General features: G+C 42.2%; 1 protein-coding gene across 1 annotated transcript; it reads right to left on the bottom strand.

Annotated features, from left to right (window-relative positions):
• Nucleotides 1–847: 847 nt before the first annotated feature.
• AKAP4 (A-kinase anchoring protein 4) lies at nucleotides 848–11,285 on the bottom strand. The gene is made up of 6 exons (XM_059385572.1): nucleotides 11,268–11,285; nucleotides 8,878–8,973; nucleotides 7,772–7,822; nucleotides 6,888–6,989; nucleotides 2,074–4,212; nucleotides 848–1,070 (listed from the first exon to the last, which is right to left on the bottom strand). Exons 2-6 carry the CDS (start codon nucleotides 8,971–8,973, stop codon nucleotides 915–917), a joined length of 2,544 nt encoding a protein of 847 aa, XP_059241555.1. The 5' UTR covers nucleotides 11,268–11,285; the 3' UTR covers nucleotides 848–914.
• Nucleotides 11,286–13,176: the final 1,891 nt, after the last annotated feature.

Raw genomic sequence — 13,176 nt, 5'->3', positions numbered from 1 at the left:
AGGCTTTTTGCTCAGCAGGGAGCCTGCTTCCTCCTCTCTCTCTCTGCCTGCCTCTCTGCCTACTTGTGATTTCTGTCAAATAAATAAATAAGATCTTTTTAAAAAAAAAGACACACTGGGATTCACATAGGGTGACTGTGAATTTACCATCCTCTAGCTTTCTTAGAAGAATTTTCTCTCAGACTGAGGGAAGACAAGGAAATCTCATCAGTTGAAGTAAATGACTTCTCAGAAAGCTTTATTCACACATAAGAGGTTCAGATCCAATTGTGGTTCTGGGTAGTATTTATCCATGTGCAGTGAACAGTGAGGGTGTGTGTGAGGCAAGCTGGAGCAATGTCCCCCGCCCTTGCCTGGGTAATGGGTAATATACTTACTTACTTACTTCAGCTAGATTTCGTGTAAGATGGCCTACCTTCAGGCTCTTAATAAAAACCAAGAAGGCTACATCCTTGGGATTAGAAGGGGAAGTATCAAGTTAGGCAAGCAATTCTGAGAGAAACAGGGAGGCCACAGGTGGCAAAACTCTAAAGAGTTTGTCAGCTGAGATCATCTGTACAAACCAGATTACTTAGGGACTTGGGACATATATGCCTGTGTCTTGGGTGCTCAGAAAAGAACCCAGGGTGAGATCTGGACACAAGTCCAAGGACACAGTCCTTGGAATTCAACCCATTCTCCACCCTTGCTGCCAATCAATCTGATCAAGAAAACAACTCTTTTTTAAATTTTTTTAATTCGTGTTCTTGCCCAGCTTTTGGACCCCCTGTATTTGCACAGTCCAACTGCTCAGATGTATTAGGAAATACAGTCGTGTGGTATGCAGTTCACTGGCCTGATGGGTGGGGGCATTCAGGCTGGGATGGAATGCTGCTAGGGGGAGTAAATGGAGGGGAGTCAAAGGAGTTGTTAGCTCACAGATTAGTGAGCAGCCAGTCTAGCAGTTGTTTCCTAGCCATGTTTCCCACGGCTTCGTCCAGTTGTCGCTCCTTGGCGAACTTCATGACCTCTTGAAGAAGATCCCCTACACTGTACCCCTTCTCTGCTGCCTTAGCTGAAACTTCAGGAAGCTGTGGAGAGAGCCAGAGGTAGCTTTGAGTCACGTGATGCTTTTGGAGAAGGGAACCAGTTGGATCAAGTGGGCCCTCCCCTGTCATCTTCCTACCCAGGCTTCTAAGATTAGAGTAAAGCCCGACACAGATCCAGGACTTCACGCTCTTGACCTGGCTTTTCTTTCCCCTTGTCCCTTCTCTAAGGACACAGTTCCAGATGCCACTGGACTTTTTGAGCTTTAGAAAAACTCTGGAATCAAATGTGTTCACCAAACACTTCTCAGACGTGTTAGATTGTTCAGTTAGTCTGTGATAATTGCTAGCTCAAGGTTAGGGGTTGCCATTCCCCAGCTTCCCTAAAAAAGTATGAGGTGGGAAGTAATGACAATCTCCTGGTCCTGAACTAAAAATAATCTGGTTCAGTATTTTATTTCTCTTAACTCTATCTGATGTAGAGAACACGGTTGTGGTGTGTGTGTGTGAGAGAGAGAGAGAAAGAGGGAGGCGAGAAGAGAGAACTTGTATGTGCATGAATGCTGACCTTTGTGAAACTGGAAGGCAAGGCCAGGACTAGGGCAAAGCTAGTGAGGTGCCTAGGACAAAAAGTTTAAGGAGGCAAGGTACTCTTGGGGCACTTGTAGGATGCATGTCTTTGGGGAAGAGCTCCCCTTTTTTCTTTTTTTTTCCCCTCTCTCCAATCCTGAGGGCCTTCAAACTCAAAACGTAAAACTTAAACACTGCTCCCTGATGTGTTACCGAATAGTTTGTTGAAAGGATCACCGATTCAGTGAGCTAACCTCACTCCTCCTCTTGGAAATGCACAGACCTTGAGGTATCCAGAGCCCCACTCAGTTAATGGTTCACCACTTTGTCTTTTTATGAAGTGCAAGCAGTTTGTGAAGTGCACAGTAAAGAGGCGGCTTGGGAAAAAATCAGACTACTCTCGGGCTTTAAGTACAATGCTGTCTCCCTCTCCCTGCCCATCCCAACCCTCTTTTCTTGCACCTGTTGCGTTGCTTACCTTCTCCAGTTGTCCATCATCATCTCCCATGAAGTAGAGCATGGGCACGTTAAACTGGGAGGCTGCAATCCACTGCAGGACAGCCTGGAGCTGCTTCTGCAAGCTGCTTGTTGAGCACTGATTATTAACTATAACTTCAGGCCCAGGAGAGTCTTGATGGTTCTGTGACATCGCAGCATCATGACTACATCTGGAGCCACCAGGCTGGTAATTGGAGTTGTTTGCCAAGGCTGCTTGTTCTTCCAGCTCAGCAAGGGCTGCCCCGTTATTACTATACTTAGCCATGATAAGGCACAACTTCATCACGGATTCTACCAGTTGATCTATAAACTGGCGGTTCACTTGCTTCATCCCACTGATAAAGTCAAGTTCTTGATTTTCCTGGCATTGTTCTTCCCCTCTGTCAGGCCTCTTGGACACGGAAGCTGCTTTGTTTGTCCTGGGCTCAGAACGCTTGTTCTCACCTTCACATAGATCATCACAGTTGAAGGGGCTCTCATTAAGCAGCTTCTGAATCAGCATTAAAACGATGTTTGACATATCCAGCTTCTGAGAGTCCAGCTGTTGATTTTCCTTCAGGGAGGTAGATGGTCCTGGAGTTCCACGAGATTCTAGATGTTTCATTGAAAGTGCCTTTGCACTTTGGCCACTTCCAGACTTTTCGTATTGGGCACTCTGAGTCATATAGCCCGTGGCAGAACCAGGACACTCTTCTTCAAATGTGTCTTTGCCTTTGGCCTGCTGGGTCAGATGGTATTGGATCAACATAAGGGCAGACACAATCAAGTCTTTTGCCAGTGAATCCGTGGAAGGACTGATCTTCTCTCTTTTTTCCTCTTTATTGGTGCATACTTTGCTAGGCATCTTGCCTTGGTTTCCTTGCTTTTGGTTCCACATGGTCAGGCTCTCCTTGAGGATGTGTTCACTGACTTTCTCGGCGCTGGTCAACGACTTGCACTGCTCTGGTTTCATTTTGCCTTTGTCCTTTCCCTTCATCTCGGCTTTCATGGCTGAGAATTCAAGACTTTGGTTCTTGCATTTGGGATCTTGGGACCCAGCTTTCAAGGATGCATATGACAGACTCTGAGTTTTAGTCTCCTTCTTCTCGCCAAGAAGAGCACTGACCAGACGCTTCAGCATAGCCTCCATGATATCTGCAGCATTTTGTTTTCCATGGTTGAACAGATTCCTCTTGACAGCGGAGACAAAGTCCGAGTCGGTCATCAGGACCCCTGTGATGTTATGCAGGTTCTTCATGCAGGAGTCAATCAAATCAGACACAATTTCTTTGGTGTGTTTTAACAGCACCCTCTTCAAGACCACACAGGCTGGAATTGGCTTCCCAGAACTATGTACTTTCAAGGTCTTCATAACAGAGACCATCATGTCAGATGCCACCTGATTGGCATAAACCATGAGCCCTTTGCTGATAGAATCTGCAAATTCTTTACTATCTCTTTGGCACATCTGTTTGTCCCCAACCTTGTTCTTGTTGGATAATTCACCATACAGAAAGGTTTTCCGGCCACCTTCCCTGCCCTCCTCCCCAGTGCCCCGCATTTCTGCTGAGGTCAATTCTACAGCATCATGGGCCATTTCAGAAGCAATCTTGCTCACAGCACTGCGGGGGCTGTTTTTCCCTTTGTCCCCAGGGGATGGGTAGAGAGAATGGTGGAGGCATTTGCTTCCACCTTCCAACTTCTCCTTGATCTCCTTACGGGCCATCTGGATTACCAGAGAAGATAATCGGTTGACATAGAAGGAAAGGTCATCCATAGAACATTCACCATCAGGGGAAATCACTGTCCTCTGAGTGCTAGGAGATTTGGCTGGAGGAGTGGAAGGGCTCTGGTTATTGTTGGTGTTTTTGGCAGCTGCCATTTCTAGATGTAGGCATTGAGGTCCATTGGTCATATAATTCATGTTCAGTTGATCGGCATAGACACTGTAGCAGTTCCCAGAGGGTAATTTGTGATATTCGCCTTCTGTGTCTCCTACTTTATGTTTACAGCTAGAGGCTGAGGGGCTCAGTGCATGTTGAAAACCCAAAGCATACTTCTGGAGGTCATTGAGAAGCCAATTGAGGACGCTTATGGGATCAGAGGGAGCTTGTTTGAAAAGGCATACAGATCCCTCCGTCTAAAAAAAGAAGAACACCTATCCATAAGAGTTTGGGTAGGGTACTTCTTTCCCTTATTTTATTTAGAAGATACATCTTCGAAACTGCCCAGATTAGGGATTTGGTCTTTAGAATTTGCACAGGAACATACAATTATAACCATTAATACACATTCAAACACAAGGGGCAGCAGCAAAATCTCAGAGTATATGCATTTGTGCACTTAACTATATTTAAGAGTTATCAATATATTTGTCAATTTCATCTGCATATGTGTTCTTAATGTGTCAAAAATGTATCCTTGTATCCACTGTGTGCATGTGCATATCAATACAGCAATTTGTAAGTGTGAATATCTCAACAGAAGTCAATGTGTCAGTCTGTTTTGTGAAATGAGAAAATGTGTCTGTGTACATGTGTATGTCAGTGTCCATGTGTGAGTGTGTGTAAGCATATGTAATAATATGCTGACATCAATACTCATTGCCTACTGTACAAGCCAACATGTACATGTTGGCGCATACATTTCATACGTGTGTGGGGTTGTAACCATGAGAGGGTGTATGTCAGTGTGTCTGAGAATATACAAATAAACAAGGGTTGATTGGAAACAATGTGCATATATTTATGATAGAAATTCAGTAGCATGTATCATGCAGCTATAAATGCATTTGTATATATTAGAGCATGCATTCACATATTAACATACAGATTCATTAATAAACATTAATGTATAATATATTAATACATGTGTATGTTAAAATATGAATTGCATGTGTAAATAGGTGATTGTATAATGACTGTGTAATCTATCAATAAATTGGGTGTCATTTATGTTATATTTATTTTTAAATTTTTATTATTATTTTTTAAGATTTTATTTATTTGTTTGACAGAGATCACAAGTAGAGAGGCAGGCAGAGAGAGAGGGGGAAGCAGGCTCCCTGCTGAGCAGAGAGCCTGATGTGGGGCTTGATCCCAGGATCCTGGGATCATGACCTGAGTCAAAGGCAGAGGCTATAACCCACTGAGCCACCCAGGCACCCCTTATGTTATATTTATATGCTGTGTCCGTGCTTGAGAATGTGTGTCAGCATTGCCCCCACCCCCGCATTTGAGTTTGTGTGTGAGTATGTGAGTGGGGATGTTACTGCATTTTGTCAGTGTGTGTATCAGTGCATACAAACAAGAGTTAGTGACTTTCTATCATTTTGTTTAAGTTTCTGTGTGTATCAACATGAAGTATATTTGTAAGTGTGTATGCCTATACCTGAGTCTGTACGATTAGTGTGTTTTGATCAAAGGCTATGGGTGTGTGAGTATATGTTTGTGCATGGTGTGCATGGGTATATATATGGATGTTTACATGTGTCGTATGTGGGCATGTGAAGGTATCTTGCTGTATACCTGAGTATCTCTGTGTATGTACGTCAGTCATTGTTTATCAATAAGTCAATGTATCTAAGTTTATTATATTAGTACTTGTGTGTTTGTCAATGTCACATGTAGTGAAACACGCATATGTCTTTGCTTGTATAAATTATTTTTGTTAATGTATGTAAATGTATGTATCGATGTGCATGTCACTTTGTATAGATTTGTATGTTTGTGACTGTGTGTGCCCCTGTCTGGAGATGTGTAGATGTATTGTACACAACTTCTACTCAGCACTAAGTGTCATTGGCCTCTTTGACCCTTCCAGTGCTTCATCTCCTGTCTTTTCATAGAATTCCTGGAAACATGAGGTCATGAGAAGGTCAAATTTTTGTGAATGGGCTTGATACAATCAAGGATATCTGCCTTGTGTGCAGGAAATATGGACTGCTCTTTTAAAAATAAACACCAGGTATAATTTATCCCTTTCTTGAGTCTCCAAAATGGAGTTGACCACCCCCAACTGAACCCAAAACTAGAGAGTATTTGGTAAATGGCTTTTCCTTCCTTAGAGCCCACTCTCATTATTCCAAATGTGTCTGGGGCCAGAGATGTTGTTTGTCATTATGAGCCCAGGAAGACAGAACAAGAAATGCTTGACTCTTTTTCACTAAAGCAAAAGATCCTGTTCCAATACCAGCCACTCCAGGCTTGTAGGACTGTGGGGTGACTTCTCATGTGCTTTAATACCTACCCCAAACCAGGAGCCTAACAGATATAATTAAGAATACTTACACAAAAACAAAAGGATTCTGTATGTGACAGTGGCATGCAAGTGTAATTGGTTCTAATTTTATGGTACCCAACAACCTAGGTAATCTCTTAGACAACAGGGTAGGAATGAGGCAACTATAGTTTTTCATCATTGTGGCTTCTCTCTGCTCCATATTGTCATTCTTCCTTCTTGGTCTCCAGGCAACACAGGGCATACAAGTCTATTACAGGCCAGCAAAGAACATTGCAAAAGATCCTGCTTATAAGCCTGTATCTTTATTAGGATAAGAATAGCTATATTATATTTGGAGTAGGGCCCTGAAATCAGGAATGGGTATTCTGAGCCTCTGTGATTAGTGTCATTGTTAGATACCCAGGTATTGAACTTACCATGACTCTCAGCTTCAGACTGTGTTCTCTAGAATGTCATAGTGTTCAAATCTATGGGCCTGTTATCTTAGTTATCTTACCATCTCTGAACCAGACTCCTCAGACTCAGCACTGGGCTCTGAGAATTAGAAAGGGTGAGGTCAGAGGCTAAGTATACCTTAGACTGGTCTTGCTTCTCGGTATCCTTGATCACAATAATCTCTTTTTCTTCCAGGTTTCCCAAGTTCAAGTCACCTTCCGAACTGGAACCAGCAGCATCCTATGGAATTAAGGGGTAAGATTTTTATGAACAGTTGGTTTTTGAGATTTCTCTAGGCCACCCTCCTAGGCTACCACTTCAAAGTATGAGTATTATGTCCCCTATTATCCCTCTTCTTTCTGAAGGAGAGGTAGGACTGTGATGCTGGCTAGTCTTTTTTTTTTTTTTTTAAGATTTTATTTATATATTTGACAGGCAGCGATTACAAGTACGCAGAGAGGCAGGCAGAGAGAGAGAGAGGAGGAAGCAGGCTCCCTGCTGAGCAGAGCGCCCAACGTGGGGCTTGATCCCAGGATCCCGAGATCATGACCCAAGCTGAAGGCAGAGGCTTAACTCACTGAGCCACCTAGGCACCCCTAGCTAGTCTTTGAAGAATGATAGAGTTCCCACCACAAATTACTATTCCCCTTGCCCCAGCCTCACTGAAGGTATTCACAAAACTGTAAAACTGTCAGTCTCAGGAACCGTATCTCATTAATCATCAAACTCTTGGACAGGGTTTTTTTTTTTTTTTAAATTTCACTTCTCTGATATGCAATTTTCCATGCTTTCTTTTAGCCCTACCAACAAATTAAGTGGCTTCTAAAATGAGACTTGGTACCAAGAGTGACAATAAATTCTGAACCAGAGACCCTGGGCTTCCAAGAACAGTGGCTTTCCACTTGAGGCTCCTTCACCTTTCTGTTCTCTGCCACAACCTTTCCCTCTCCTCATGCTGTCTCTAATGACCCTTCTCAGCGGTTTCCCATCCATTCCAAGTGAGGGGAGCAGAGAATACCCACCTTGCAATCTTTATCTTCCACATTCAGGGTGGACACGTCAACAAAGCATATCTGCATCAAATTAGGAGTGAATTTAGAGAAACTCTAAAGACTGTAATTTCTTTCTGGGAGATGGCAGTACCTACCTTAAAGGGTTGTGAGGACTGATTGAGATACTGAATGTAAAGCTTTTAGCAGAGTGCCTGTGCATAGTAAGAACTCAATAAATGTTAATATGATTATTATAAGGCAGACAGAATCTTAGCATTACTTTATCTCCTTAATGAGAATACCTACCTGTCAGAGAGAGGCCCAAAATATAATACCCATATATATTGAGAAACCTAAGAAGAGAGGTGGCTTGCCCAACTGACACAAACTCAGAGGTGGAATTTCATTAGAAGTTGATTCCCCTGCCTCCCAGTTTAGAGACCTTTCTGCTATAGTGTTCCCAAAGTGTGGTATTTTTACTACGGATGATAGAGAATATTTCCAGTGGTACATAAATAGATATATTTAATAGGTGCATTTGTTGTTGTTTATTTGGAAAATATGTCCTAAAACGTCAGACCTGTGGTATTGCAGACGATACTACTTAGGGTGATGGTAATTTTTAAATGTATTTGAATTTTAAATTTATTTTAAAAACATTGCAAAAATACATATTAAGTAAATCATGGTATGAGTGGCACTTGAACATGATAAAAAATGTGAGGTACTATGTAAATCACTCAAAATTTTGGAAACAGAGCATGAAGTATTTTGTCCTCCTGAGGGAGTCCCACTTTAGTGTAACTTACTGGTAGCTAGGTGACATTGTGACTTCAGAAGGGTTAGTTAGGTAATAAGGGCTGGTAACTAGGTAACCACCACTCCTCCCTCCCCCCCACAAGCTCCCCTCTAGCTCTCCCTCCCCAGGTCCTCTACATCACATCCGGTCCTGCCTCTCCCTTAATTCATCCTTGTGTGATGTATAAAGCACACTGATCCTCTCACAGACCTCCTTGAGCTTGGTTGCTTGGAGACATCACAGTATTGCTCTCCATTAATCTATCCTGAGCTCCAGGATATCTATACTCACATGAGGATCCTTTCCACTCCTCGGTAGGGGTAATTTTGTATCTTACCACTTTCCGGTCCTGATCTTGCTGTCCTGTTGGGCTGTAGAGATCTACCTTGCACACGCCCCTGCGGCTGTGTAACCAGTCAATATCATCAGACATCTGTAAAGAGAAAGGAAAGAGATCTGAATATATATATGGTTAGTTTTTAGAGACTGGCTGAGTTTGGATAAGAATTTCCAAAGGGCTTCCTGAAACCCATCTCTGTGTTTCAGTTTCAGCTAGGGATTGGTGGGGGTGAGCAAAAGGGGAAGGACACTATGAAATGTTTGAACTTGATTATCTTTTAGCACAATCCATAGTCTCTGTTAGTTTAAAGTCCTCACACCAAGTATATGGAATCATGGGAGTATCACTTGTGAGAAAGCCAGTCAGGAAAAATGGCAGGTTGGGAAGCAAACCAAAAGGTCTAGAGACTGTGGGAATTAAATTTAATGACTTACTTCTACCCATACTCACTAAATCTCATCTGTCTCCACTTTTGTTTACTCACTCAGGTACCACAAAGAATAAAGCTTACCTCATCCTTTTTAACTGAATCTTCGTTAACTCCAGTTCAACCAGAATCTTTCTTATTACATTAAAGAAAGTGAAATTGGGTAAATTGCTCTAATACTTATTACATAAGGCCATTGGAAGAGACTAGGGTCAATACTAGTACAGTGAATAAATAGCCCTTCTTATCAAAACAACATATAAGATTCCAACATATAGAACAAGTTTCTGAATGTTGGGAAAATCCAATAGATATAAATATAACCAAGAGAAAAATGTCTGAGGGAAGGCCAAACCCTGATGTCATAGACAAAGGTTTTGCAATGTAAGACCTCAGATCTATGTTCAGGAAGATACAGTTAAGAACTCGGGAGAATTGTTTCAGTTTCTGGGGCTTCAATTTGATTTCATTTTAAAATTTAACAAGAGAAACCTGTTTTGCTAAATTATTAGAGGGCTGTTGGATTCCTTCCCCCCAACTTCCTTCAAAATTGACACCCCTTTTAACCTCTAGTTCCCTCTCTCCCTCTCTCCCTTTCCTCCGTTCCCCCTCCCTCCCTCCTCTCCTTTCCTCCTCCTCCCTTCTCTCTCCCCCTCCTTCCCTCCATTTTCCCCTCTCTCTCCTCTTCCATTCCCCCCTCCCTCTCTTCCCCCCTCCATGCCCCCCTTCCCTCCTTTCCACCGCTTTCCCTTCTTTCATTCCCCCTCCCTCCCTCTCTCCTTTCTTCCTCCCTTCTTCCCTCCTTTTCCCTCTCTCTTTTCTTCCATTCCCCCTCCTTCCCTCTCTTTTCCCCCCTCTCCTCACTCCCTCCCTCTCCGATTCCCTCCTCCTCCCCTCCTTCCTTCCCTCCCTCTCCCTCTCCCTCTCCACATTTTGATAACATCTATCCTCTGATGGTCATCTTTTCACATAGTACTACATTTCTACTCTTTGCCATTCCCCCTCTCCCACAGATCTTCTTGGGTTCTTCCTTCAATAATGTCTACATTTTCCTGAAAAAATTTTAGGAAAGGACTTCTCATACCCATTTAGAAGAAAGAGTTTTTCTTTTCTTTTTTTTTAATGCTAGAGATAACTAGCCTAGAAAAAAAGAAGAGGAGTCATAGAGGTCCCTCATATGATTTGGATACAACCTCAGTCCAAATCCTAAAGAATTAAAAAAAAAAAATAAGTTTGCGAACTCATTACCTTAATAATGAAGTTATTTTAGACTTTTGTTTGAAACTGTGCCACCAAGAAGGGAGATGTGCCCCTTTAGATGGAACTGGGCAGTGCCAAGTTCTTGGGCACCTGCAGCTGGCTGCCACCCCCGTCAGCTGTTGGACGAGACTGATGGGCCAGGCTTATCCCTGCTGTCTCTGACCCTGGCATATGACAAGGGAGTTTGTTGGGTCACAATGCCTGAAACTAGCAACCTCAGCAAAGGCGTGGCCTTCTGGCAAACTCAGTAGCCCTTCACGTCAAAAGCACATCCGTCTGTCTGCTGTACAACAACACTTTTATGTTCTCTCTGGGAGGGTACACATATTTATTTCACATTTTCTCCATTTTGTGGAGGGGGAAGTCCCTTGAGACTTCCTTTCTCTATCATCTTCTTGTTTTCAAACAATCTAATCATTGTTAGTTACTGGTTTGGTGGGGGTCTGTATTTTTCACATACAGAATTACCACAAGCCTTTATGAATAAGACAGTACTAATTTTCCCATCTTAGCTTATTTCTCTTTGGGTTTCCCACTAGAGTCAGAGTTATGCAGCAAGAGATCTTTGGATTTAAGTAAAGACAGAAAAAATGGTAAAGACCTATCTGGTTATCCTGAATAAAAGCAAAAATACCAAGTTTCACCTCACTATCAAGATATCCCCTTAGCTAGTCAAAAAGAAGTCAGAAGATGCCCCTACCTTTGTAGTATCAGAGTAAGATATTTTGTAGGACCTTGGAATGATTTTCTTCTTGTTAATTGGGATGCTGTGATGACCCTTCCAGTCTGACCCAAGATGTTGCTTCTTTGCTCAACCCTCCATACCCTGCTAAAGCCTTCACTGCCAGCTGGTACTAGAATTTCTACTTCATGACATCACTGTTTCTATAGAGAACAGTGACAACACAAAGTTGGGGGCTCCATTCTTAGGATTCTGGATGTCTAAGTGGTCCAGCAAGCTATAGTCTTCATCATGAGACATAATTATCCCAGAAAAAAAGGCCAATCTACTTGGGACAAGGCTAGCCTTGCACAGACTTTTTTAAGCTATGAAAGGACCTAAGCCCCACTTATACTTTATCATTATATGGCCAGTACTGGATTGCTGGCTACTGTATTCTTTAGAGGATTATCCATTAGACTTTGAGATGCCTTTAATTTTGCCCCAGTTTGGAAACATTAGCCCATCACAAAATAGCTCACACTGTGCCTAACACTTGTCTTCTGCTTCTCCTTCCTCTACGTATTTCCACTTTAACCTCATGCATGACAATAAAAGCATCTGAATTAAAAATAAGTTGGGATGATCCCCTAAATAATAGTTTTGTATTCTTGGTCTACTTCAATTTCTTCTTTCCCGTGTTACCCCTGAGATTGCATGTCTTAACCGTGCTGTACAATTTTGATCTTGTTAGCTCATGGCATCAAAGAGAAACAGAGCTAGACATTTTTTAGAAGTGGCAAGACAGATTTTATTCAATTGCAGTAAGGAGGAGAGTCTTCCTTTTTTAACAAAGGATTTTATTTATTTGAGAGAGTGAGTAAGAGAGAGAGAGCGTGTGAGAGAGAGAGATTGAGAGTACGAGCAGGGAGAGGGGCAGAGGTAGAAGCAGACTACCTGCAGAGCAGGGACCCCTGATGTGGGCTCAATCTCAGGACCCTGGGATCACGACATGAGAAAAAGGCAGATGCTTAACTGACTGAGCCACCCAGGTGCCCAGGAAGAGAGTCTTCCAATGAACAGAGCTCAACTCCACTGAAAGAAGAAGCAGAAGGCTTTTTAAATGCTGGGATGTGCTAAAGGAAAAACTGCTGAGGTTTTAAATGTGTGTATGTATGTGTGTGTGTTTGGGTAGGGGTGATCAGTGTGTTTCGGGCAACTGTGTGTGCAAACTGATCAAAGTTAGGCTCCTACCCTTTCATGGAGATTAAGAGACTGGGGTCCTTCTTTCTTGATAATTATATTTCAAAGGGATGGCTCCCAGGTCCTTGAGAAAAACATTTCTGGGTTGTATAAGATACATCTCAAGGAACGGAGAAAGGATTTACAATGATAGGTTTTCTAAAGTAAATGTTCTAAGAAAAGGGAGGTCAGGAGCCTATAATCAGGTTTTGGCTGAAACAAGCAGTAAATTCTTCTGGTAATGTTGAACTTTCTTAGGCAGACCTATTAAGGAGGCTGGGGTCATCATTTTAGGGACATGGCCTTGAGCTGATAGAAACTAGTGTTAGTGTTTGTTCAAGTCTCTTAATGTAGGAAAAGGATGATATTGTTTGTGCCCAAAGTTGCAGTTCTGTATGCCAAGGTTGCGGCCTAGTTGAGAAGTCTCAGAGGAGCCTGACTATATCAAATCGTCACGTTGTATACCTTATATATATACAATTTTTATTAAAAAATAACTTTAGGTCAAGAAGGGGGTCTTTGTTGGTGGCAATGAGCTAAAATATATTACACAAGACTTGTTTTTCCTATATTACCTTTTTGTCAAGAACTTTTGACAATTAAAGAAAAACCTGGCTCATGTCTGTAGAATAAGAAGCAAAGAAAGAAAACATGCATTTATTCTCCAAGCACAAGAATTTATACCCCTAAGATTAAAAAACAAAAA

This window comes from Mustela nigripes, chromosome X (genome assembly GCF_022355385.1).
Source record: "Mustela nigripes isolate SB6536 chromosome X, MUSNIG.SB6536, whole genome shotgun sequence".
Taxonomy (NCBI): domain Eukaryota; kingdom Metazoa; phylum Chordata; class Mammalia; order Carnivora; family Mustelidae; genus Mustela; species Mustela nigripes.
The sequence above is the reverse complement of the archived record's forward strand: the minus strand, read 5'-3'. Positions and strand labels throughout refer to the sequence as shown.

Coding starts and splice junctions, on each gene's coding strand:
- AKAP4 (XM_059385572.1), bottom strand. CDS start 8,973: ATGTCTGATGATATTGACTGGTTACACAGCCGCAGGGGCGTGTGCAAG. Junction 6,990..7,771: donor TGGAAGATAAAGATTGCAAG/GTGGGTATTCTC, acceptor TTAATTCCATAG/GATGCTGCTGGTTCCAGTTC. Junction 4,213..6,887: donor AGAAGCAAGACCAGTCTAAG/GTATACTTAGCC, acceptor TTCTTTTTTTAG/ACGGAGGGATCTGTATGCCT.